The sequence below is a fragment of the Crocodylus siamensis genome, chromosome 5 (genome assembly GCF_052110815.1).
Source record: "Crocodylus siamensis isolate JL-2025a chromosome 5, ASM5211081v1, whole genome shotgun sequence".
In the NCBI taxonomy this organism is placed as follows: Eukaryota; Metazoa; Chordata; order Crocodylia; family Crocodylidae; genus Crocodylus; species Crocodylus siamensis.
This window is the reverse complement of record NC_143399.1, coordinates 194439966-194465725: the sequence shown is the minus strand read 5'-3', so window position 1 is coordinate 194465725 and position 25760 is coordinate 194439966. Positions and strand designations below refer to the sequence as shown.

The 25760-nt window shown below is 43.4% G+C and overlaps 1 protein-coding gene across 3 annotated transcripts in view; it reads left to right on the top strand.

The window, feature by feature from the left end:
- ACTR3B (actin related protein 3B) overlaps window positions 1-21483 on the top strand; it is a 48962-nt gene extending 27479 nt beyond the window's left edge. For 2 of the 3 annotated variants that reach the window (XM_090047680.1, XM_090047682.1), the window contains 4 exons: window positions 3685-3777; window positions 18259-18384; window positions 19817-19900; window positions 20527-21483. In XM_090047680.1, the coding sequence (XP_089903806.1) occupies window positions 3685-3777; window positions 18259-18384; window positions 19817-19900; window positions 20527-20673 (450 nt within the window). In that variant the 3' untranslated portion in view covers window positions 20674-21483. Of the gene's footprint in view, window positions 1-3684; window positions 3778-18258; window positions 18385-19816; window positions 19901-20522 lie in introns of all 3 variants that reach the window. The other variant, XM_090047681.1, reaches the window with a different exon arrangement.
- Window positions 21484-25760: the final 4277 nt, after the last annotated feature.

Sequence of the window (25760 nt, the reverse complement as noted above, 5' to 3'; positions counted from 1 at the left end):
ACCTTACAGTCATCTAATCTCTACTTCTTCAGCTTGCTTGCAAGAATGTGGTGGGAGATCCAAGTAAAAGCCTTGCTAAAAATCGAGCCTTGCTAAAACCACATCCGCTGGTCTCTCTTCATTCACAGAGCCAGTCATCTCATCATAGAAGGAATCAAGTTGGTCAGGCATGACTTGTCCTTGGATGAATCCATGCTGATTGTTTCTAATCATTTTCTCTTCCAAGGGCATAGAAATGGATTTCTTGAGGATCTGCTCCATGATTTTTCCAGGGACTGAGGTGAGGCTGACTGGTTGGTAGTTCCCTGGATCTTCCTTTTTCCCTTTCTTAAATGTGGGCACTATATTTGCCCTTTTTCAACCATCTGGGACCCCTCTCAGTCGTTATGAGTTTTCAGAGATGCTGGCCAGTGGCTCTGCAGTCATATCGGCCAACTCCCTCTGTACCTTTGGGTGCATTCAGTCTGGCCCCATGGACTTGTATATGTTCAGCTTTTCTAAACAGTACCTAACTTGCTCTTCTATCACTGAAGGCTGCTCACCTCCTCCCCAAACTGGGAGCTGACCTTGCTTGTGACGAATGAGCTGAAAAAGGCTTTGAATACTTCAGTCTTTTCTGCATCCTCTGCCACTAAAGATCCATCCTCTGTCACTAATGAACCATGATCTGTAGGATCGACAGTTGCCTACTGCTTTCTTCTGGAAACACATTCAAAATGCTTGGGAGCCACATGCAGCTTTCAAGTCATCATTTGGCCATTCCCATTACAGATGAATATCACTGTGATAGGGTAGCTGTCACTTTTTAGGGCAGTTGAATCCAGCCCCAGCTGTAACTAATCTAGCAGCTTCCTGATGATGCCTTGAAGTTAGAAATTGGGTGATACCTTGGAGATCACTTTTATCATTATGAAAACCAGCAAGTGGTTCAGTTGAGAGAGTTGCACCTATATGTGGGAACGTGGTACTGGAAAGGGCTTCCTGCGTCACTGAGTCCCTTGCTGTCACAAGTGACCACATATATAATCTTCCTAAATTTTTATCAAGGCCCACCGTAGAAAAAGGCTGTGTTTCTTGCCATCTTTGTTCTGTTACTGTTTTAGAACCTTGCTGACTTGCACCTTCTCATTTTGTTGTCTAAATTTTATCATGTCTGCTTTAAATGTATATCCTATTTATTCTTGTGCCAGCCTTAACCTTTAGTTTAAATAGCTCTCTCCCCTCCTTCTGCCTCTCCTTGGTATTTACTTCTCAGTCTGCTTACAGAAAGCTGTCGCATTCTACCTTGGCCAATATTGTGCTAGACCAGTGGCTTTCAACTTTTTTTGATTTGTAGACCCCTGAAAATGTCAAATGGAGGTGCAGAACCTCTTTGGAAATTTTGAATGGCGGTGCAGACCCCTTTGAATTGTTAAGTGTGGGTAGTCACATACTTTTGATTGATCATAGTCATTTTTCATGGACTCCTTAGACAGTCTGTGGACCCCCGAAGGGTTCATGGACCACAGGTTGAAAACCACTGTGCTAGACCAAGCAATCCAAGCTCTCTTAGTCTCCTCATGTCAAATTGGCTCTCTATTCTCCTGATCATGCTACTAGCCCTGTTCCAGTTTCAAAGGTATTTTTTAGAAGGTGTGTGACGAGAATTATACACAGTACTCCAGAGTAGCTCTTACCAGTGTTGTGTTTAATCATTTTAATATTTTCCTATCTCTAATGGAAATACCTCAGCTGATGAGTTCTAGTATTGCATTGCCTTTTTAATGACCATGTTACATTTATAGCTTATAGTTTGTCACAGGATGATTAATACACCAAGGTCTTTCTCCTTTAATGTCCTTTTCAGCTGTTGAGCCACCATTTTATACCAGAAACTCTTATTAAATGTGTGACCTCACACTTCGTACAGTCAAATTTCAGCTCTAGCTCAGGCGTCGAGATTATAGCATTCTTTTTTATTCTGTGATCCTCTTCCATATTGACAGTGGATTCCAACTTCAGGCTACTATTTTTGCCAAGTTTCTAAATGAAAATAAATTTAGTTCCAAAACCAGTCCTTAAGGAACTCCAGTAGTAACTGCCCTCTAATCTAATTTCCCTTTCAGCACAATCCATTGTAATCTCCCTTCCTTACCCACCTCATGGTTTTGAACTAATTCCTATCTTCTCCAGATTAATAACTTTCCCCAAAGCACCATATCAAATGCTTTATTGAAGTCCTGGTAGGTTTGATATATGGTAGTCCTCTTGTCTAGAATATCAGTTATCAGCTGCTGCTTTGGTACAATCTACCCTTTGTAAGCCCATCTTGCATTTAATTTATTTTTTCTCACTTGCCTCAATGCAGTAATGACAAGAGAAAATATTATTTGGAGGGCCTGGGGGTGCAGTGCAGGGTGGTGTGGGGCCTCCTGTCCCTCCCACAGGGCTGTTGCAGGGCCAGTGAGCAACAGGGACACTGGGTGCGGTGACACAGCGGTGGGCGTGGTGGTGGGACTGGAGCAGTAGAGCAGCGCTTGGTGGGGGCTAAGCCTCGTTAGCCCCGACCTTCTGCCTGTGTCTCCACATTAAAGTTCTTTTCTTCAAATATATTCTAAAGCCTTGCATACCATTTAGGTCCAGATTTAACAGGCCTGTGATTTTTCCAGGTCACTTTTTCTTTTCCTTTATTAAACATGAGTACTACATTTTTTTTTTCTGTTCACTCACCTGGTACCATCCTACCATCCTTGACGTTACAGATTTATTAAAATATCCTTCTTACTAGGCTTTCAAATCCATATGCTAGTTATGTAGGTATTCTGGGGAGGAGATTTGTCTGATTTCCCCTTGCTGCAGTATGTTTAAAATACGAATTTTGCTTCAACCTTGGATGCGGTAACTTCATTTCCTTGCATTCCCATTCACTGTTCTGCTTAAACTTTGACAATTTTTTTACAGTACTTCCTAAAATATATATAAAGTGTACATGCTTGAGAACATTGTATATATGCACAACTACCAAATATACAACCTTTAGTACATCAGTTTCTGACAGTGAAATGAATGATTTGGAGTTACAACAGGCAAATAGGAATTTATGGAGGGATGTGGAAAGTGCTGTGAAACTTGTGTTTCAGTACATCAGGAGAATGTTTTGTAGCACAAAAGTAATGTTATTTTTCTTCCTGAAAGGAATGTTATTTTGGTCACTACATAACGTGTTCCGTAAGCAGAAGTACCTGCAGTCCCAATTAATTTTTTTCTTAGCGTAGAAATGCTGGTGCAACCAGGGATGTAAATATACTTTAAATATTTACTCATTTAAACTCCTCTAATTACCAATTCATCTTTTAACTGATAACAGTAGCACCCATGTGTCCCTTCCTCCCCTTCTTCCCCTTCTTCTCCCTCCTAAGTCAGCAGTTCACAGCAGGGAGAGGGCAGCAGAGCCGCATGTTGCAACTTGGTGCTTTCCTGGGGCACTGTGCCACTTCCCTTCCCTGCCAGACTGCATCTGGCACTAAACGTTAACTAGTGCATTAACAGTATAAGTCTGTTTACCGTTTAATCTTTCACATCCCTAGGTGCAACATATTCATGCAAATAAACTCTTTAGGGTCCTGTCAGCTGCATTGTCTCTTCTCTTCTTTGCCCTGCCCTGCCAATAGGTAATCTGAGTGTCTGTTTTCTACTTTGATTTAGTTCGCTAATCCAGATTTTATGGAATCCATTTCGGATGTAGTTGATGAAGTTATACAGAACTGTCCCATTGATGTTCGTCGTCCATTATATAAGGTATGGTCCTTTTAGGTGAAGACTTAAGTAACTTTGCCTGAAAATTAAAAGTCCAGGGTCACCTCATGAACTAGTTAAATATGCAGATATCATTGCTCTCTGGCATGAGATGTGTAAGCTCTGTATCAAAGTGTGACTACAAATAAACTCCTTGTGGAAGTCAAATAAGTCATATTTCACAGTGAAATGCAGCTTATTACCTACTGCTTTGATTTTTAAAGCAGCTGAATCTGCCCAACAGTCATATGAATTAAGTAAGCGTTGTCTCTTAGGAACTAACGGAGTGAGGTTAAGTAACTTGCCCAAGCAACCAGTGGAATCTGTATCAGAGCTGGGATTATAATTTAAATTCTTATTTTGTTTTCGTCCAGGCTTCCAGACTGTTCCCATATCTGAGGGTACTCCTATAGTAACTTCCACTAGTAACTTCCCCTCGTACTTTGGTTTTAAGGTCTGTATTGCGTTGTAATCTTGCCTCTTGTTACTCCCTGCCCCCTCTTCCCCTTGCTCTCACTCTTAAAGCCCCCACAGCTACATCCTGGAACAGGGGTTAAAATACATAAATAATAAAAAATATTGATCTGACTAGCATTTAATATTTCATGTTATTCTTCCATTATGGCTTTTAATGTACGAACAAAAAGATTTCTAAGCTAGCTAAGAATAGCTTCTGAGCTGAATAACCCTGTGCATGTAGATCAGGCCTCAGCCAAAGAAGTCACATCAGTCACCAATTTACTAGTATATGAAAGTGGAGGTGTGGGTCAGCACACCTGTAGCTACAGTACTGTGGATACTTTTTCTGGATTTAAGGTGTGTGCTTGCCGTGAACTTTTTCTTAAGATTGGAAGGGCACCTTTTACTGTTCTGTTTTATGCCTCTTCAGTAGTGTAAATAATGATAAAAGGCTACATTACTGGTTTGTTTTACTCATGTAAAAGATGATGAGTTTTCTTTTGTGAGTTTTGTAAAAAGGAGGTTTGACTTTTTCATTGTTGATCTTGAATGTATTTTTTGTAGGTGCCAAATGAGATGGTGGTATTCAGGGTTTCAGTTGCACTGCAATATTGAATTTTTCAATGGTTGTATGTGTGACATGGTGCTAGAGACAGTTGGTAGAGTAGAGTTGGTACTTAGCAGACCTTTGAACTCAATTGGATCTTAAGCTGCTGATGGCTTTGATTGTTGTACAAATGTTAAATGCAGTAGTTCAGATTCACATAGGATGTCCCCTATGGACTCTGTGTGCAGTTCCTTATATTTGTTGTTTCTCTTTGCTCTTATTCACCATTAGACATAAGTGTTTCCATTTTGGTTGAGATGATTTGGACCTGCTGTTCTGCTCTTTGAATCCCTTTCAAAAGGCAGTAGTCTTAGGGATGATTGATTAAAAAGATGCTTCTTCCACATTGGTCTTGAGGCACAATGCGTGCATACATTGTGCCTCCAGACCAATGTGGAAGAAGCACCTTTTTATCAGCACCATGTGGAGGGTACTGTCACCAGTGCTTGTGAAGAGACGCTTGGATTCTCTGCCAGGAAACATCAAGACTGGTTTGATGAGAACAACCAGGAGATCCAAGGCAAGCAGAAGGCCTTTTGTGTTTGGCAAAATGACACCAACTACAAGCAAAAGAAATTGAATCTCCAGCAAACCAAGGCAGAGGTCCAAAGGAGGACTTGCGATATGAAGAACAAATGGTGGGAAGATAAGGCGAAGGAGACTCAAGATCTTGCTGACATCCATGATGTATGCAGTTTCTTCAGTGCCACCAAAGCTGTCTACATTCTGAGCACTTAAGGACTAACCCTCTTGAGACATAAGGGAGGAGGAGACCTGATCATGGCAAGGGGAGCTATCAATGCCTGTTGGAAGGAGCATTTTGAAGACCTCAGAAGATATTTTGCTGTTGACAAGAGTGTTCTCAACTCCATCCTGCAACATGCAGTCAGAGATGATATTGGAATCCCTCCAACCCTTGTTGAGATGAGGTAAGCCATTAAGCAGATGAAGAACAAGACATCTGGAGCTGATGGAATCCCTGTTGAAATCCTCAAACGGGTAGGAGAGGAGCTCACATCACAGCTCCATGCCCTCTTCTTAAGGATCTGTAATGATGTGGAAATCCCAGATGACCTCAGGGATGCTATGATTGTGACAGTCTTCAAGAAAAGAGACAAGTCTGGCTGTGGAAACTGCAGAGGAATCACCTGGTTGGCCACCCCAGAAAAGATAATTGCGAGAACCCTCTTCCACCATCTCCTTCCACTTGCTGAAGAGCTCCTCCCAGAATCTCAGTTTGGGTTTAGGGCATAAAGAGGCACAAATGACATGATCATCAGAGCTTGCCAGCTGCAGGAAGAATGCTAGGAACCATATAAGCCTCTCTACATGGCCTTCTTTGACCTCACAAAAGCTTTTGACTCTGTCAGCCAAGAAGCTTGCGGAGGATCTGAAGTATGGCGGCCTGCTGGAATTTGTCACCATTCTCTGCCTGCTCCATGATGGTATGTGAGCGGTGGTTCTCAGTAATGGATCTATCACAGATCTCTTTGAGGTTAAAATGGGAGTTATGCAAGGCTGCATCATTGCTTCAGCACTCTTCTCAATATTTTTTACCATGATGCTACATCTGACCACTAACAAGCTTCTAAAGCGAAGCTAAACTACCGAATGGATGGTAAGCTGTTTAACCTCAGGCAACTCTGAGTCAAAACCAAGAACACTCAGACCTCAATCACTGAGCTCCAATATGCTGATGATGTTGTAGTGTGTTCTCACTCAGAAGCAGACCTTCAACCACCCATTGACGTTTTTACTCAGGCATACAAGAGAACGGGACTGGCGCTTAACATTCAGAAGATGAAGTTCCTCCATCAACAAGCTCCTAATGAACAGTTCTCAGTTCCAGTAATTCATATCCACAGTGAAATGAAAAAGTTGAGTAATCCCTGTACCTTGGAAGCCATCTTTCACAGAAAGTTGATATGGATGAAGAAATCCAACTTCGCCTCATGTCCAAGTGTAGCCTTTGGACACCTGAAGAAGTGGTGCTTGAAAATCATGACATTAGATCTGAAACCAAGCTGGTTTATCAAGCAGTTGTGATCCCCACATTGCTGTATGGAGCCAAGACATGGAGAGTATATAGGAGAAATCTAAAGTTGTTCAAGAAGTACCATCAACACTGTCTGCAGAAGATTCTCTGAAATCAGTGGGAAGACAGGTGCATCACCATTAGCATCCTACTGTAAGCAAACACCATGCATATTGAGACGATGATCATCCAACATGTTGGACTGGCCATGTCATCTGGATGTCTGATTTCAGACTCCCGAAGCAAGTTTTATATTCTTCTAGCTCAGCCAATGCATGCAATCAAGAGGAGGGCAGAGAAGGCATTTCAGGGGTATCCTCAAGACCAACTTAAGAAAATGCACATCAATGTCCACTTATAGAAGACTATTGCCCAGGACTGCCCCAAATGGAGGAAGAGTCTGTTGCCGGGATCTCTGTACTTTGAAACCTCATGACAACAACAGGAGATGGAAAAGTGGGAGAAGCAGAAACAATGTGTTGCGGACAAAATCAAGAATCCAGTGCCACCCACCCTACATGGAAATGCACCTCCATGCTGCAGTAGTTTGTTGATCCCAGATAGGCCTCATCAGCCATCTTCAAACATACAGATAAGACAATCGTGGCAGACAATCATCCTCGACAGTGAGGGATTGCCGAAGAAGGGCACAATGGGACAGCTCGCCCAGGGATGGAAGCCTGAGAGTAAAACTTGAGTTTGGATGGTCTGTCTTCCCAGGTTTACTTAAGGAGGGGTTCAAGATTGTTCCTGCCTTGCAACTGTTCTATAATTGATAATCAAGCTGACTTTCACTGTTTTTCCCACCCCCCATGTTTTTCCTGCTGTTTCCTTTATCTGTTTCTTAGCAATATTGACTTCAAAATCATAATAGCTTCTATTAAGGAGGTTAGCCAGGGGGAAACAAGTGAAGTAGGGAAGAACTTGACTTAGGTTCTGCAGAGAAAATTCTTTCCCTGAGTTGCTGAGTTATTAAATCCTCTTACTTCCCTTAGTTTTATAAGACCTAATGGACATTCTGGCTACATCAGAGTTGAAAACCATCTCCACTTTTACAGGCTGACTTGTCTCTTGTGATCTTTGTTGGTAATAATGTGGCCACTACAGAGATTAGTGCTAGACGACTGTTAGTCTCAGATGTTTCCAGAGATTACCTTTATTTAGCTGAAAATGCTTTATGAGGACTTAAAATTGGAGCTTACCTTATTTATTGCACACCAAGACTTTCTTAATATGCTGAGTGTTGTTAAGAGAGCAAAGTTCATACATCCCAGGCAGGTGGTGCAATTATGGATAGAGTTATAGTAATTGCACAGATGGGCACCAGGGTCTTGTTTCATTCTTTTAGAACTTCTTTGCTTTAAATAATATTTCAGTTTATGTTGGCTGCAGAAATTCACTGTGCCATCATTCCGACTTGATTATTTGATCCCTTTCATCTTTTGTTCTGTTTTTTTAAATCTATTCTTCAGTCCTCCCCCAGTTTTCTTGATTGCCATAGTTTAATTTGAAGCAGTATAAGATGACCAAGGTTTTATTACCAACTCCGATATCTGCCCATCTTGGCCAATAGGAAGGGTTGCAAATATAGTGTGGTTGCTATCCTTATCATTTACTACTTTTATCAGGCTCTCTTCATTCAGCTAGTAATAGCAAGTGTGAGGAAGGAGGGGTTTGAAGAAAAATGCTCATGATGCCCGAGGGGATTAATATTGCCAGCAATGACTTGAAGACTTTTTGAAAAAAGTGTTTAAATGTAAAGGTGTACCGATTATATATTGGTGCCATATCGGATTGGCACCGATAAAAGGAAAATTAACATTATTGGCTATCAGCCTTTTTTGGCTGGTATGGCCAATAATGTTACTGATAAACATAATATACCTTTTGGCTGAGGGCCCCTGGACACCACATGGCATATGCACATCTGCACGTGGCCAGGAATACAGCCAGGCATTGTGGAGAGCAAGTCCCTGCAGTAAGTTTGTGGAGGAGAAGGGGCACAGGGACTCCAGTTGAGGTGCCCACAGTGAGGGAGGGAGTGGGGCTAGGACTCTGCCCAGCCAGGGCAATATATGGGACGTGGGGCCAGGGTGGAGAGCAGAACAGAGCCACGGGCAGCTCATCTGGGGAAGGTGGCTCTCTACCACTGTGTGTGTCACTAGGGGAGGCCTGGGCAGCATGTGGCCCACCAGATGGGTGCACGGGGTAAGGGTGGATGCAGGCTGCCTGCTGCGGGCTCAGGGATGTCCACCCTGCTGCCTTTGCCCTGGAAGCTGCATGCTGGCTGCAAGTCCCCTGCCTTCCTGGTAGGAGTAGCAGCGATGAGTTGTCTCCCACTGCTGGGCAGCAGGGGACATGGTATGGTCAGTATGGGGCTCCGGGAGCAAAGGCAGCAGGGCAGAGAACCCCAAGCTTGTAGCAAGCAGCTTGCATCTGCCCTCATCCTACTTAACTCTGCTCCTAAAGCATCCCTACGCTTAAAAAGGGTGACAGCTCATTTGACAAGCTTTAATTCAAGTGCCCCTGCTGCCATTTTTAAGGGCTGAGACACTGATCTCCTGGACGAGCCACCTGCGGTTCCATCCCACTCCCTGCCCTGGTCCCAGGGCCCCATTCACTGCCCTGGCTGTGCAGCGCCCTTAGTCCCTGCCTCTGCCCCATTCCCTCCCTCACCGTGAGGACCTTTATTTGTACCCCGCACCCTTTTTTCTCCTCAGCCTTACCTGCAGGGAACTGCTCTCCATGCTGCTTGGCTACATTCTTGTAAATCAGATCAGTATCAGCTGATATGCCTGGTGAATAATCAGGTATCGGTATCGGCCAAGAAAATCTTTATTCGTGCACCTCTATTTAGATGTAGTGAATTAAATCTAGTTTTAAATAGTTTTAATAGTGGAAGTATCAAACCTTAAATAACTCATAAAAAATTGTCTGGACAGTGGCCAATATTTGTGAGTCCACCTGTAGCCATGGATGTTATCACAGGCCTTGTTGTGGGAGGAATAGCACAAATTCAGCCAGGATTCTGAGGTTACCAGCCATCTCCTTTAAAAAAATATTTTGTCTTGAATTTCTACTTGGGCCAGCAAATGAGATGGCAACAGTGAATGTCTTAGTTTAAATTGAAAAATGAAGTTTCAGGATACAACTTTTCCGTGTTGCTGCTTTAGAGGATTTGGAGTATATGCGAGTCCAAGTTCTGTCGTCAGATTTCAGCTGTAGACCTCCCACTTCCTAAATTAATTATTATTCTAATACTTAACTGTGTGTCTAATAAAATATTTGCATCTGAATGTGAGTCATGTTCTCCTAAACTGTAGATACCTTGTCTATGTCTATAGTACATTCCAAAGGATAGTTTTGCTTAAATAAAGACTTTGGGTGGTGATTAATTTTTTTTTCCCAGCAGTTTTATAAAATTTCAAGCTATTTTCAAACACTTTATGAATGTGGCTTAAAAATGCACTGAATGAAAGGTAGGTGGCACTGTCTGACTATCATACCGTGGAAGTCTGGAATGTCCAGTAACAAATATGAAAATCTGTGAGTTACAAACAAAGAGAATGTGTATCGCGGTGGTTCCCAGTTTAATTGTTAGATTTGAAGTTATTTTCAATTTGCAGTTGTAACTGTTTGCAGTATTAATACTATTAATAATCATTAATGTTGCTTTTTTTTATTTTAATTTTTTTTATAGTAAATATAGAGCTGGTGTCAGGCGGGGAGCTGGGGCTGTGCCAGGGCTCTGCTATTCAGGCCACAGTCGGGTGCCCACTAGCACCAGAGGTGGGGCCTAGCCAACCTGAGCAGCTCCGTGGGACGGGGCGCAGCCACCCTGCCCACAAAGGGATGCTGCCTGGTTGGGGCAGGACACCAGGCTCAGGGGTCTCCTGCTTGGTCTCTGTGTGTGCTGGGTGGAGTGGGAGTGGGAGTGGGAGTGGGAGTGGGAGTGGGAGTGGGAGTGGGAGTGGGAGTGGGAGTGGGAGTGGGAGTGGGAGTGGGAGTGGGAGTGGGAGTGGGAGTGGGAGTGGGAGCCACAGGCTGTTTCCCAGGCTTTGGGAACAGCTGCTGCAGCTGGTGCTCAGGGCCGAGCCAGCCGGGAGGGAGCCTGCAGCACAGCAGCTCTGTGCAGTGCCTGTCCCAGCCCTGGCACCTTGAGGGGAGCTGCGGGCAGGCAAGGCCAGGACCCAGGTGGGCTGAGGCAGCCACAGTGGCTGTTCCTAGGCTCCAGGGGGCTTCTGTGGCCAGGCCCCTGCACCGGGGATGGCTCTGTCCTGCCTGCAGTGTGCCCAGTGTGCAGGGAGGCCGATCCCGGAGAGGGAAGCCTCTCGAGCCTGGCGTCCTGCCCCAGCCAGGCAGCATCCCCACATGTGCAGGGTGGCTGTGGCCCATCCCTAAAGAGTTCTGCGGGCCAGGCCAGGCCTCACCACGGGTGCTGCTGGGCACCCCTGCCTGCCTGCCTACCACATCTTGAGCCTGCAGAGCCCCGGAGCCACCCCCACTTCCTGCGCAGCCCCACCCCCCTTCCTAAGGACCCAACTGCCCGCAGTGCCTCCCCCCACGCTGCCCAGACCCTGTCCGGCCACCCGGCTCCTGCACTCGGCTCCTCAGTACTGCCCCAAGAGGGACGGCATCTGCCTGCCTGGGCAGCTCCCTCCAGGGGCCAGCCGGGCTGGAGGGTGCAGCCAGGGAGCACGGGGCAGGGGCAGTAGAGCACAGACAGCCTCCCTGCCTGCATTCTTCTGGCTCCGCCCTGGTGCCTGCCGCGGTGCTGGGACTTGTGGCTGCACAGGAGAGCCCGGAGCAGCAACTTAAAAAAAACAAACAATTTCTTTGCTTGCCTCCCCGTGTTCCAGGAAAATGTCTCCATGTGCCACTAATGGCACGTGTGCCAGGTGTTGCTGACCCCTGGTTTAGACAAAGAGGCTGGGAATAAGATGGAATAAGTGACCTCTTGAGGCACCTTTCAGCCCTATTTTTCAAGGATTCTGACACAAACTTCCATATTGGTGTGTGAAGTATGTGCCTACAACCGAACTATATCTGCTTTTGACTGCTGAAGTTAATGATGATGGAGACCTGTTCCAGGCCAAATGTATGTAAAGTCTCTGTGGGCACATCTACATTTGCTATTAGCATGCAGCAATAAACTTCGGCACATATTGCACCAGAGTTTCTTGCTCCTGGGTGCTACGTTTACATGTGCACCCAGGACCAAAGCATGTTGAGCCAGGTTGGAGCAGCCCTGGCTGGCAGGGGGCTAGGAGTTCAGCCTGCCAGCTTAGAGATGCTCCAGCTTGGCTCAGCATGCTGCAGAGGGGCTGGCTGGGGCACAAGGGTACTTCAGTGTGGGGCTAGCCAGCAAGCGACTCCCACACTGAAGTACCCTTGTACCCCAGTCAGCTGCATCAGTGTCTACACGTGTGGTGTTGCAGAGTAAAAAAACTCCACATCAGGGTAGTACTTGTGAATACAATACAATCCTTAGTTTCCTATGGTCTAATAGGGTTGCACGTGTAGGCATGAGATGTTTTTCTGAGGAGCTAATTGGTCTGCTCCTCACTGTCTTACATAGATATGTCGTGTCTTGACTTCCCCATGCTTTCTTGGACTTTTGAAAGATTCTTTGTCAGGCAAAGGGGTGATAGGATTAAGCAATACCCATTTTAGTTCATGATCCAGCTAGCATTTGACCACAGCTTTTATTTTAATGAAAAAAAACCCCATCATCCTACTGCATTGTTTACACCCTTTCTATTAAAAATATGTGAATGAATTGTATTGGGAGGCTATACCCCAAAACCCACAGATGTTAACTGGTATGGGATGTAATGTAAAATTCAGGCAATTCCATAGTGTGAACAATGTAACCTATCAGTTAGACCTGAGCTAAATTGATATTGTATCATCTCAGAAGTTGCTGACACCTTAAATTGACTTTTTGATAATACCTTGAATGATCCTACCTGTTGATTAGAGTCTTTAATCAAACTTTACTATTAGTGATGACCAGGGGTCTTGGTTTTCTCTATTTAAATATTGCACATTTTCTGATAAAAATTGCAGTTTCTGTTATTTAAGACCCCCAAAATCCATCTCTTTCTGCAGTTAAAATGAAATGCCTCTCTCTCTCTCTAAAATCAGCTGAACACATTTTATTGCTATATTTACAATTTTAAAACTGTTTGGAAGCCTACCAGTGTCTCAATCACTCTAAGTTCAAAATACCTATAAATATTGGAATTTGATTTTGGATTTTTATCATGGAAAATCTGAGCTTCCCCTACCCCTTTCACTCACCCCACTTCTTTGTGCCTCTGAGCAGCCCTTATATGCTGGTACCTTGCTCCTGTCCATGCGATTGCCCTTCACTCCAGACCCACAGCCCCATGGCTCTGCCGGTGCCCTTCACTCCAGACCCACAGCCCCCCAGCCCTGCTGGTGCCCCTCACTCCTGACGCACAGTTCTTCCAGCTGTGCCAGTGCCCCTCACTCCTGACCTACTGCCCCCTGCCCCCAGCCCCTCTGTGTATGAGGTAGGGAGTGGATGTGTAGGGAAGGCGTGGGGGATAGGCCATGCGGTAGTGGGGAATGTGACCTCTGAGATTTCTGCACCTGCAGCAAGGTGTAGGGTCGCATTCAGACTGGATCAGCTCCAGGCAAGAGCTGCTTCCACAGCCCAGAGGGTAGGACTTGGTGCTGGAGGTGAGGTGCGTAAGTGGCAGCAATGGTTGTGCGAAATTGCCCCTCACTGCTGCCAAGCGGGCAAGCGGAGCCTTTCTTTGGCAGCCGTGGCTGTGGAGGCAGCTCCTGTCTAGAGCTGGTCCAGCCCGGCTGCAGCCCCACACCCCACTGTGGGTGCAGAAATCTTGTGGGGAGCGGGTGCCAGTGCCTATGCCCTTTCCTTTCCTCTCCTTGTGTGGCCTGTGCCCCTTGCCCCCTCCCCACCCCCCCATAGACTGCCACGTGGATGTGCACATGGTGTCCCCCTGCCTCTGATCACCCTCCTTGCACTCCTTGCAGCCCCTTGCAGGCTAGAACTTGGCCAGCCTGCAAAGGGAAACCTGTGGTTTCCTGCGTTTTTCTCCTTTAAGGGAGAAATTCACAATTTTCTCCTTTAAAAGAGAAAATTCTTATTTTTTCTCTGTTGAAGGAGAAAATTTGTGTCTTTCCATAGTGAACTAAAAATCTGGATCCCAGCTGATGACATGCTGTGGTTACATGCTGTGATGTATTGTGCCTCTCTTTATTATTATGAAGAGCAGGTGAGATGGTGCTTGGGTTTTGTCTACTTTATTGCTGGTGTGGTGGCTGTAGAAACTAGTTTTAAATGAACTGGCTTAGTTCTTGGTAGCAGGCTAATGATGGCAGCACAAAGCTCAGTGTGGGCTGCAAAAGATGTTTTAGGAGTCTGGTAAATACTTGATCCACTAGCTTTGTCTGAACTCTGTGCTGCTACTGGTAGACTGCTACCGGTACCTCAGCTAGCAAGCTGAAATTACCTTGGATGTATAAGGCATAACCTGTAAAAAATAAATAAATAAATAAAAAAGTCTGGAGTAATAAAAAATCATAGAGAAGTCTACTTTGCCCTGCCTTAAGCATTAATTATGCAGTGGTTCAAGGACACAAAGTTAAGCTCCATTTGGTTAAATGTTCCAAACACTTTTTTCTGTTTGTATTTTTTTGTTTTGTTTTTATTTTTTTCTAAACAGCTGACATTCATTGCTTTTGGGATGAAAATGAATATAGGGGCATGTAAAAAGAAAAAAAAAACATGGTGCATTAAGAACGCTTTTGATTGTTGGTTTCTTTGAAGAAACTCGTATCTACTGGGTTTGCACAATTGGTTCCAAACGAGATGTGAACATACAGACATGTCTTTGGGCAAGGACTGTTTCAAGTTTGGCCCAGCCCTGATAATAGCCTGTGAGATTTACTGATTATATACAAGCAGGTGTGAACTAATGATAACTGCAATATATAGTGTAGAGCAAATTTTAAACATACCTTGGGTACAGCAGGAAATCTTGATTTGGCTCCGTATATACTTTGACATGATCTTATCTCCCCAGCAGCATATCAGTGGTCAGTCAATGAGAAGTATTTCTGAGATTTGTTAAACTATATCCAAGTTGGATGTATTTAAATTTAATGGTAACAGTAGGAAGATATTTAACTTTACATTTGCACATTTTCACTTTCATTCTTGGAAAAGTCTACATGAGACTTGGACATTTTTTAAGTGGTAGAAATATAACTTTAAATTGAATCCCATATACCTAAAGTTTAAGTTCATGAAGACTGGAATAGAATTAACGTTATCCCTCTCTATGCTGTGTTCATTATCTCCAGATGGTACATTTTGATGACGTATTCTTAATTGCTTTTTCTTGTGGCTTGTGGATTTTTTTTTTTTAATACACTTAGCAATTTTTATTTACATATTGAGCATGCAGCATGTTCAAGCCATCTGAGGCACTGATTGACGAGTCTGGAAAGAGAGTACTTACTTTATTTATCCACATCTCAGCTTGGTGCCTCTAGATGTTTTTGTTTTAATTGCAGATCAAGTTCTTTTCCCACCTATTTGGGAATTGCTTTATTTCTGCATTTTTGGGTTTTTTTTGCAACTACCTTTTTGCTGTATTAGCGTGTTCTTAGCTACTTCATTTAAGATGAATATGAATGAACTCCAAGACATTCCTCTTTTTGTCATTACAGGGTTTTGTGAGAAATACACAGATGAACATAAATGGAGAAGCAAACTATTCTTGTTTCATTTAACAAGTCAAATCACAATTTTTCTTGCTATTGATTATTCAACAGTCAAGCAGTTCAACACTTTGCAAGTGTGAATACTTGTTACAGATGTCATGGAGTTCATTGCTTTATAAAAAATTGTCTATGTGATGAGTAGATTACTCAAAGATTGGTATAGACCCAAGGGACATGCCACTTCTAGACTGGAACTGAAGTAGTAAGCTAGGTCTCTGATGTCAGAAAGCTGTTACTATCTGACTGTACTTTGATCACTGTGACCAGTGAGCTGCTGATCTTCGTTAAAGTTCATGTGGGCATGCATCCACAGCACAAAAACTTTTGCAGTTAGCACTAATTGGCATCTTGGTTTGCAATTGCAGCAGTCTGGACATGGAGACTGACTTCATTTCTGTTCTTTTTCAGCCTAGTGGTTACACAGGTTGTTAGGTACTTGCTCTGCCATTCTTCAGTGCTGCATTAGATTTGAAATGTTTTAAATTTTCAGCATTTTGGGCATCTATACACGTGCTCCGGGGTTGAGAGGGGGTGCTTTAATTAGAGTGGCTCTCAGAGCAGCTCGAATTATAGTGCCCTCAGTGTCACGTGTATTCAGCATCCCACCATTTTGAAATGCAGGGATGCTGAATACATGTGACGTGAAGGCTGCTGGAGGGGCTAATTAGCACACTCCAGCAGACTTGCAGCAGACTGTATTAATTGAGTCTCCTCTGAAGCATGTTAATTAAAACATGTCAGAGCAGAGTTCTGTCATGTGTATAGGTGCCCTTTATTTGGCACCTATACACCTACATTCTCACGTACTGAAACCATGTAGTTAGTTTTGATGGTGCAGGATGGTAGGTGAAAATGCATGCAAAATTAAAATTAAGAATTTAGAATTATTTGGAATTTTCTCAGTTGAGTTAAACCAGTGGGATTTTAGTAGGGTTCTGAATAGCCAGAACAGTATAATACAACCAGGTAGTGGTTTAGGCATCCTTCAAATTTGAAAACTTTTAAGAAAACAAGAGCTTGGTATGTTGTAACATTTCCCCTCTCTTATCTTATATATTGTCTGTCCTCTCTTTGGCCTGAGTGTCTTGAGACACAAAACTAACCAGTATCTGTATTTGGGGGTTTAGGTCCAAAATGTTGGTTGGTTAGTTAACTATGTAACTCGTTATCCTGACTCCTCAAAGCAGTCTTATTTGATGCCAAGAATAAATTTTCTTATGCTGTACCTCCTCTAGTAATTTTTGATGTAGAATTTCCTCTCCTTTGAGCGTGTCTACACATCACCATGTTTTAGTACTTCCTCTTGGAAGTACTAAAACATGGTGCAGTATGGACAGTTACTGTGCCATGTGGGCAGTGCACACTTAGATTTCCCCACTACGTTGCTGTAGCTGGTGATCATGTGTAGACCCATGTGATCGCTATGTTGCCATAGCATGCCATACAGTGACATAGCACATTGCTTGGGAAGAAAAACCAGCAGCATCCCTATAGGCTTGGCAGTGCTATGCTGGCTAGCACTACAGATGAAAGGGACTTGGGGGTCATCATTGACCACAAGATGAACGCGAGCCTTCAATGTGATGCTGCAGCTAGTAAAGCGAGCAAAACGCTGGCTTGCATCCATAGATGCTTCTCAGGCAAATCCTGGGACGTCATTCTCCCCTTGTACTCGGCCTTGGTGAGGCTGCAGCTGGAGTACTGCATCCAGTTTTGGGCTCCACAATTCAAAAAGGATGCGGAGAAGCTTGAGAGAGTCCAGAGAAGAGCCATGTGCATGATTAAAGGTCAGGAAAACAGACTTTACGATGACAGGCTGAGAGCTATGGGACTCTTCAGCCTGGAAGAGCGCAGGCTCAGGGGCGATGTGATGACTACCTATAAGTTTATAAAAGGTGTCCACCAGAATCTGGGGGAACGATTGTTTACCAGAGTGCCCCATGAGATGACAAGGTCAAATGGTTATAAGCTACTGCAAGACCATTTCAAGCTGGACATGAGAGAGAATTTCTTTACTATCCGAGGCTCCAATGTCTGGAATAGCCTGCCATTGGAGGTGGTTCAAGCACCTACTTTGAATGCCTTCAAGATAAATTTGGATGTTTATCTTGCTGGGATCCCTGCTGACTTCCTGCCCTTTGGGCAGGGGCCTGGACTCGGTGATCTTCTGAGGTCCCTTCCAGACCTAATGTCTATGAAATCTATGCTACATCTCTGCAGGGCAATGTGTAGACGTGCCCTTTGCACAGCTATTTCTGCCTTGTGTTAATAACCCTTTAAAAATGTGTTAAGTAGAAACAGCTTTGCATGTAGGTAGAGTACCAACCTGCCATTTAATGGCTATTTTTCTCTTTGAATGCATATTCTGCATAAACCCCTGAAAACGTAGATGAAAGTCGGCACTTTTAACGTGTTTGACAATCAGAAGTCCGTTCAATAAAGTAACTTTTCTACAAGAAAGCTCTAGTTGATGCTCTGTTATGTAAATGAAGTAATACTTAAGGGGTCTGGTATATTTTGAGAGCTTCAGAACAATTTTTGCTTCTTGGCAATTGACTTTAAACTCTTCTTTTAGATTCATGTTTCTTTCGTCTTTTTGTAGAATGTGGTTCTTTCAGGAGGATCCACAATGTTCAGGGACTTTGGACGTCGACTACAGAGGGACTTGAAAAGAGTAGTGGATGCGAGATTGAGACTTAGTGAAGAACTCAGTGGTGGTCGGATAAAGGTAGGCAAGAATCTGAAATGCTATCAGTTATGTAAACAACTGAAGTGAGTGCAAATACCCAAAAGCAACTACCAGACAAATTGGTGGGAGACTTAATTTCTGCATAACACTGGACACGTAAGAGTAAGAAGTAGAGTTTAACATCTGCAGTAATGAAGGATGAGAGAAAGGTAGGTAGCCTTGTTAGTCTGAGGTCAGGCAGAAGGCAAGTGTAGAGATGCACCTTACGGAGTAAAGAATTAGTGAATTATGTTCCTGTTTATACCAGTGGTACCAAACTTTGGATCCTGTGGGCCAGATGAGTGGGTCTGTGGGTCTGATCTGGCATGTGCAGGGCTGGGGCCTGATCTGGTGTGCGCTGGATTGGTTCCTGACCCTGCGTATGCTGGATTGGGTCTGCTGCCCCAGTCCTGCACACGCCAGTCAGTTCCCTGCATGGGGCCATTTCATTTGGCTTGTGGAGCTTGGAAATTTGGGTAGCAGAGGCAGTGTTAACTACCACCACTTCTCTGCTGCCAAATTTCCAGACTGCTGGGGAGCCCCTGTGGGCTGGGTCACTTGGCTCCACAGGCCAGATATGGCCCAAGGACTGGGGTTTGAGCGCTCAGTATGGGGGTAGCCTTATACTTCATTTTACAGCCCCAAAAGATCATATTGCATTATATGAGACCTGTGTTTGAAATGGAATCAAGGGCACTTTTCTCTTTGAAATGGAAGTTCGATACAGAGTGATGGTAAAGCTGCATTTACCGGTGGACAGAGATGCATCATCAGCTTTCCTGCAGATGTTTAGTATATGGCATAATTGCCACATGTCAGGGGTTTTTTCCCCACCTCCTGCAGAACCACTGGGTTTTGGCTGGGATGTGCCAGTGCTCTACTTGGGACTAAAACCCAAAGGTTCCTAGCTAGAGGGTCTAAGCCGTCTGCACAGAGTAAGACCAATTTCTATATTTGGAGTCAGGAAGGTTATTTTATCTCATGGTTAGATTGGTACGGACTGTTGAGGGTTTTGCCTCCTGTAGAGAGAGGGCATGGCCGCCTTTCTTGGATCTTGAGCATATTTTAATGCTCACAGGAACAGGACACTAGTTGCTATTGTCCCCATGCTTTACCTGTGGCATGTGTATGGTGTTATACCTTGTGGTCATGTGTCGAGGTTGGCTGTAATTTTACCAAAAGGCTAGACACTAGATTTGTTTATGATAGTTTGAATGGAGATGATCCTGCCTCAGGCAAGGGTTTATAGCTGATCTCCATAACTATACTAGCAGGAGTTCTGTTGGATTGACAAGCCCTTAGTGTAGGCAGAGGAATGCACAGGAGCATCCCCCGTTCTGGCTAAAAATGTGTGTGCTGCTGATCCTGGGTAGCCAAGTAATTAAAAATCATATGACTGACTGACTAAACTTGTTCTGTCTTTACTTTCTAGCCCAAACCAGTTGAAGTTCAAGTGATAACACACCATATGCAGCGTTATGCAGTTTGGTTTGGAGGTTCCATGCTTGCTTCAACAGTATGTCTTTATCAGCTTCTTTCTGAATTTCCTTCGCTATGTATTTTCTAGTGCTGGTCATCTTTGATCAGTGTTATTAGGTTTAAAATGCTTTTCACTGTAACATCCAAAATGATGTGTGTTGTACTAGAACATTATCAATTTAGCCAAATCCTGGATACTTTTTTCAGTTTTTATTTGGGCAAAACTTCTATTGAATTTATGGGAGCTCTGCTTGAGTAAGGACTATAAGGCTTGATCTATTTGCATGTGGTTGTATAGTTGACAACTTAAATATAGGATCTTCCACATTACTAAGGTCAGTGCTCTAAGAATAGTAAAGACTCTATGAACACAAAGCCTCATTCTTAGTTTCTTAATCCTGAGAGAGAAAATACAAGAAAATTAGACATTTTTCATTGCTCCAAACTGGGCTTTTTTACTGCAGTGCCTGCAGATCAATTATTCGGAGAAGACTGCCATCCATTAACTCTTATTTTATGCTTTTAAAGGCATAAGTGCATATAGTAACACTGTACTCCAGGAGAACAGTTTCACAGATGATTTCATTGGTTTATGTATGGTTTTTTGGGTATGTTTTTATGCACTTGTATATTCTTGTTTTATTTTTATTTGTTCTTAGCCAGAGTTTTTTCAAGTATGTCACACCAAGAAAGACTATGAAGAATATGGCCCTAGTATTTGTCGTCATAATCCTGTTTTTGGAGTCATGTCATAATGCTTGTCTAATGGAAGTAGCGATTCATATATCTTGCTGGTGGAGAAACTTCTGAAATGGAAGAAGACGACAGTTATTGTAAATACTGAAGCAAGATGTGGATGTTCATCTCCTGGGAACATTTGGGTCACCATAGTGCACTACAACACTGCATACAGCCCAGATTCATTTCATTAAAAGCCATTTCTGTGCTGACTACTTTAAAGCCTATTCCTCTTTCTTCCTAAATGTGAGCTTCTAGGTAGTAGGCCAGTCTCTGTTTAGGAGACTGTGCAAACACTACTGAGGTCAAGTCTAGAAGATTATGGTTTTTACTGCCTTGGGAAAAGTAAAAAAGTGTTTAAGCCTTTTCCACCTGGCCTTTGTTCTTGCAATTGAATCTTTATGGCCAGATCTTTGTGCCTGTGTGGAGCCCCATTGATTTTGGTGGGACTCGGAATGGATTTAAGTGTCTGCTCACAGTTCACATTGCAGGATCAGAGCCTTACTTTATAAATGGATGGTTTTTAATATTATTTTATATTTTATGATATTGGTAGGTTTGACTGGTTCTAAGCATGAACAGCTATCAGTATCATGGAGTGATGTGACAAGTTTCCAGGTGTGAGGCATATATTGAAGTTGTACAGGTGTGTCTTGCTGACCAAAAAAAAAAGCCATGTGTACTAGAAAATGGTTTGTTTTTGTTTGAGTGACATGAACTTTAAGCAACTTACAGTGTTGTGTGAGGTTTATACAGCCTATTTTACTTTTTGTTATGTTTGAATTTTTTTGACGGTGTTTTATAGAAGATGACATTTTGTTTTGGTGTTGGTGAGTGGTGGATGAAACACTGCCTTGCACCAGTGAAATAAACTGTTGACATCTTTACAAATGTTGTAGTCTTGGTTTATAAATTCCTTTCTCCATATTTTGTTTGCCAAGAAAATGCATGTATTTACATACATGATGAGTACAGAGTAAGCTTTAGATTCAGTGGTGTAATTTTAAATCACTTCCACTTTAAATGCATCTAGAAGGATGACGTTACCAATTTATGGTCTCAAGAATTTAGCAAAGAATCCCACTCCAGTCAATTGAGGTCACCTCTCTATCAAGTAAATGGATCATCTTGGGAATAATACTCGAACAACAATGTCAACAACTCTGAACTCTCAAAAAAAAAAATTGGAAGAAATAAAGGTTGGAGGTAAAAACCTTCTACTAAGGCAGCCTTACTTCCTTCTAGCTCCCACATGTGAGATGGAGAGCTTTTAGCAAAAGCTCTTCAACTGGACTCTTCTGTAATAGACTGTGAAGATGGAGGTGGATGCTTTGACCCAGATGCACAGGGCCACTGTGCTTAGCATTGCAATACTTATTTTTTTTGAAGCTGAATCTAGAACTCTGCATTTCAGATCTTGGTTTCCCATACAATACATGAAGAGAATTAGGCACTTCACAATGGGATGCACAGCGCTCAGCCTGCTGTGTTGAGTCATCCACAACTAGCCAATGAAGAAATGCTGAGGAGAGGGGGGTGTCTTCTCTGAGGTGACCTAAACAGCACTAGTGAGAGGATGCCGCTTCCTCCTTCAGATTTACAACCTCCAGTTCTCTCCTAAATGCACATAGGTCCTTTCTTTCAAAGATAGGGTTGGGGTCCTCCTTTCTTCTTAAACCAGAGAAACAGATAGTTTTGGAGCTGATCCCATACCACTGAGCTTTTTTGTATAGAGTATTCACTTCTCATATGGGAGGTGTAGGGTCAGTGCCCTCTTTAACAAGAAAGGGGTTCAGGCTATCTCCTAAGACAGTGCCTTTACCATCAGGCTATTATTGGCTGGGCTGGGTTGTTGTGAGCACTCTCTGTCCCTTCTCTTGAAGCTGGGCTGCTACGCAGAATTAAAATGAAGGTTCACTGAGGTATAGAGGAAGGTGTTGCAGGAGTGAGCATGACAATAACCTATTGTCATGCTTAGTGCAGTCACCTGAGAATGGACAGTCCTGTATTTGAATCCCTCAGGCAGAGGAGGCATTTGAACACAGTGCTCCAGTTGGCCAGATTGGTGATCCTGAACATAGGAAGCATATAGAACTTTATGGAGTAGAGTTAGTGTTGGCAATTACTTAAAGTAGCTAGACCATTTAATTAACAGTAGGCATTGGATTTGTTATTTTACAATAAGCCTGCATGCCAGGTAGCTCAGCCCTCTTGGGCAAGCCCAGAAATGGAAGTTTAAGTGCCTCAAACTGAGGTGCCTGTGGAGTTGAGTAGCTTCAGTGGCAGCTGAGCAGGGATGTTGTACATTACAGTTTGGGTTTAGGAGCATAAATTCCACTTAAGTCCCTCTTTTGGATTGGGCCCTTAATCTTAGTTAAGTGCTCCAGTTGGCCAGATTGGTGATCCTGAACATAGGAAGCATATAGAACTTTATGGAGTAGAGTCAGTGTTGGCAATTACTTAAAGCAGCTAGACCATTTAATTAACAGTAGGCATTGGATTTGTTATTTTACAAGTCACTTGATTCTTTTTAATTAACATGCAGCTGCATCTGCAAGAGTTCAGCCTGCGTATTTTTGCTGTTCAGCAGGATGGAAAATTCCTTAAGGTACCAGTTATTTTGGAGCCTTGTAGTCAAGGTAATGACAATTTCTAGCTGCTATTGAGACAAAGTTACATGGTATTGAATGAAAGGGGGAAAATAATTAGGAAAGGGTATCTGGCCAGTTGAGCAAGTTGTACGTGTCTGTGTGAGAAAACTCGTAGTAAAAGGGGGGAAAATAGGTCATCAGTCCAGAGACTGAAGTTCCTTTACCACAGAAAGAAGATGAAAAATAACCACTTTGCAAACACTGCCCCTGTCACGTCTCAGCTCTGAACTAGAGAGGAATCTCCTTAATAAATCATACCTGTTCCTTGCCTCACTTGCTGTATCAAAAATGAAAACTAATACTGGTCTATTCAGAAGTTGCCATGTGGTCGAGCGTGCAGAGAACTAGGACTTCGGAGACCTGGGTTCTATTTTTGCCTTTGCCACTGGCCCAGCGGGTGATTGAAGGTAAGTCGCTTCACCTTTCTGTGCCTCAGTTTCCTCCCTCTAATATGGAGAAAACAATGCTTGTGTTTTATACAGTACTTTGAGGTCTATTAATGAAAAAGTGCTATGTTAAGATAGAGGTGGTATTTAAACCAGTGCAGCTTTGTATAGAGACACCACTTGTTCTCGCCAAGCTCCTATAAGAAATTTGTTTTGATCTAGTGAAGGTGCAAATTTGGGTTTGTCATCTAGTCACATGGCTGTCATCTAGAAACGGCCAGTCCATTTCGTGTTGGCCACCAAAGAATTCTGTTGTATCCCAACTATGCAGTTGGCCCAATAAAAAGTATTACTCATGAAAATTGTTGCCTCTTGGATATTTCCTGAACCAGGATTTTTAGAAGAGCACTTCAGCATTACCAAAATATGGTATATCTTTTAGTCTTTAGCTCGAAATGCATTCAAGCCAATGCTGTAAAGGTTAAAGACTACATCCTGAATTGCCAATATCCTGAGCCCTTCTCCCTTTTCAACAGTAAGTGTTTAATAGCACTCAGTTTTTTATAAACATAAAGAATTGTGTGCATATGTTGTATGTGCAGCTTTCAGTTAAATGCAATTAGTGAGAACTTGACATGACCTAAAGTACTGATCTCTTTGTAAATAATTCATTCATTATGATTGCAGTCTTCTCTCACATCGGGGAAAAAATATGCGTTTGACAAACAAGTGTCTGAGATGGGTCGAGAGAGATGCTCATTTAAAACCACCAGAGATTTCTGATAGGAATACAAAACCTCCTGCTTAACTGAAGAGCATTATGTAATGAAAGAAAAAAATGGACAGGGATAGTCATAGTTATTGTAAATTAAGGCTCTGAGATAGAATGATGTAATTGGCTGTGGTTGAATTTTGATAATGGCATTTTTAAAAGGGAGGGGGAGAACTGCAACTTGAAGTATTTGCATATTTTAAAAAGGTTTTATGTTTCCTGTCCCTTTCTAATGGCAGACTGAAAGCTTATGACATTTGGTTGAGACTTACTTTAGAAGTAACAACTGCTGTCCTTTTGAAACTGCTCCAAATGTATGCATGAGATCTAAACCTAACGTTTCAGACGTAGCAACGTCCTTCCACAATGGCTTCAGAGAGCGTAAAAATTCCTCGTTGGCTTCAGGGGCCTTTCAGTTGGGCTCATAACATCCTTGATTGTTTCCCAGTTGTCATTTTTGTATACTCAGCACTGACATCCTGCGTGATCCTGGTGAAGACGCTTCACCTTTGATGCTTGTTTCCTTGTCTCATTTCTGTTTACCTTGTGAGCTCTGTGGGTGGAAGGATTGTCTCTTGCCTCTGAGTGTTCGCACAATGCATAGCATTACTGGCCTCTGTTCTTGTCTGTGAGCTACAATAGTACATTTAACTATAATGTGATAGGTCAGAGAGCTGGCTGTAGCTGTAGCAGGGTTTCATAGTTTCTAGGGTCGGAAGGGACCTGAGTAGATCATCTAGTCCGACTCCCTGCCATGGCAGGAAACAATACTGGGGTCAAATGACCCCAGCAAGATGTTCATCTAACCTCCTCTTAAAAACCCCCAGGGTAGGAGCCAGCACCACTTCTCTTGGAAGTTGGTTCCAGACCCTAGCCGCCCTGACCGTGAAGTAGCGCCTCCTGATATCTAACCTAAACCTACCCTCTGCCAGCTTGTGACCGTTATTCCTGGCCACTCCTGGCAGTGCTCAGGGGAACAGGGCCCCAATGCCTGCTGGTCCCCCCTGACTAGTTTGTAACAGGCCACTAGATCCCTCCTCAGCCTTCTCTTTTGGAGGCTGAACAGGTTCAGGTGCCCTGCTGCCCTCTGATCATGCGAGTGGCCTCCTCTGGACCCTCTCCATCTTGTCCACGTCCCTCCTGAAGTGTGGCACCCAGAACTGGACGCAGTACTCCAGCTGCAGCCTGACCAGTGTCGCATAGAGGGGGAGGATCATCTCCTTGGACCTGCTCGAGATGCATCTGTGGATGCATGACAAGGTACGGTTGGCCTTCCTGACTGCATCCCCACAGCTGGCCCATGTTCATTTTGGAGTCAATTATGACTCCAAGGTCCTTTTCTGCCTCCGT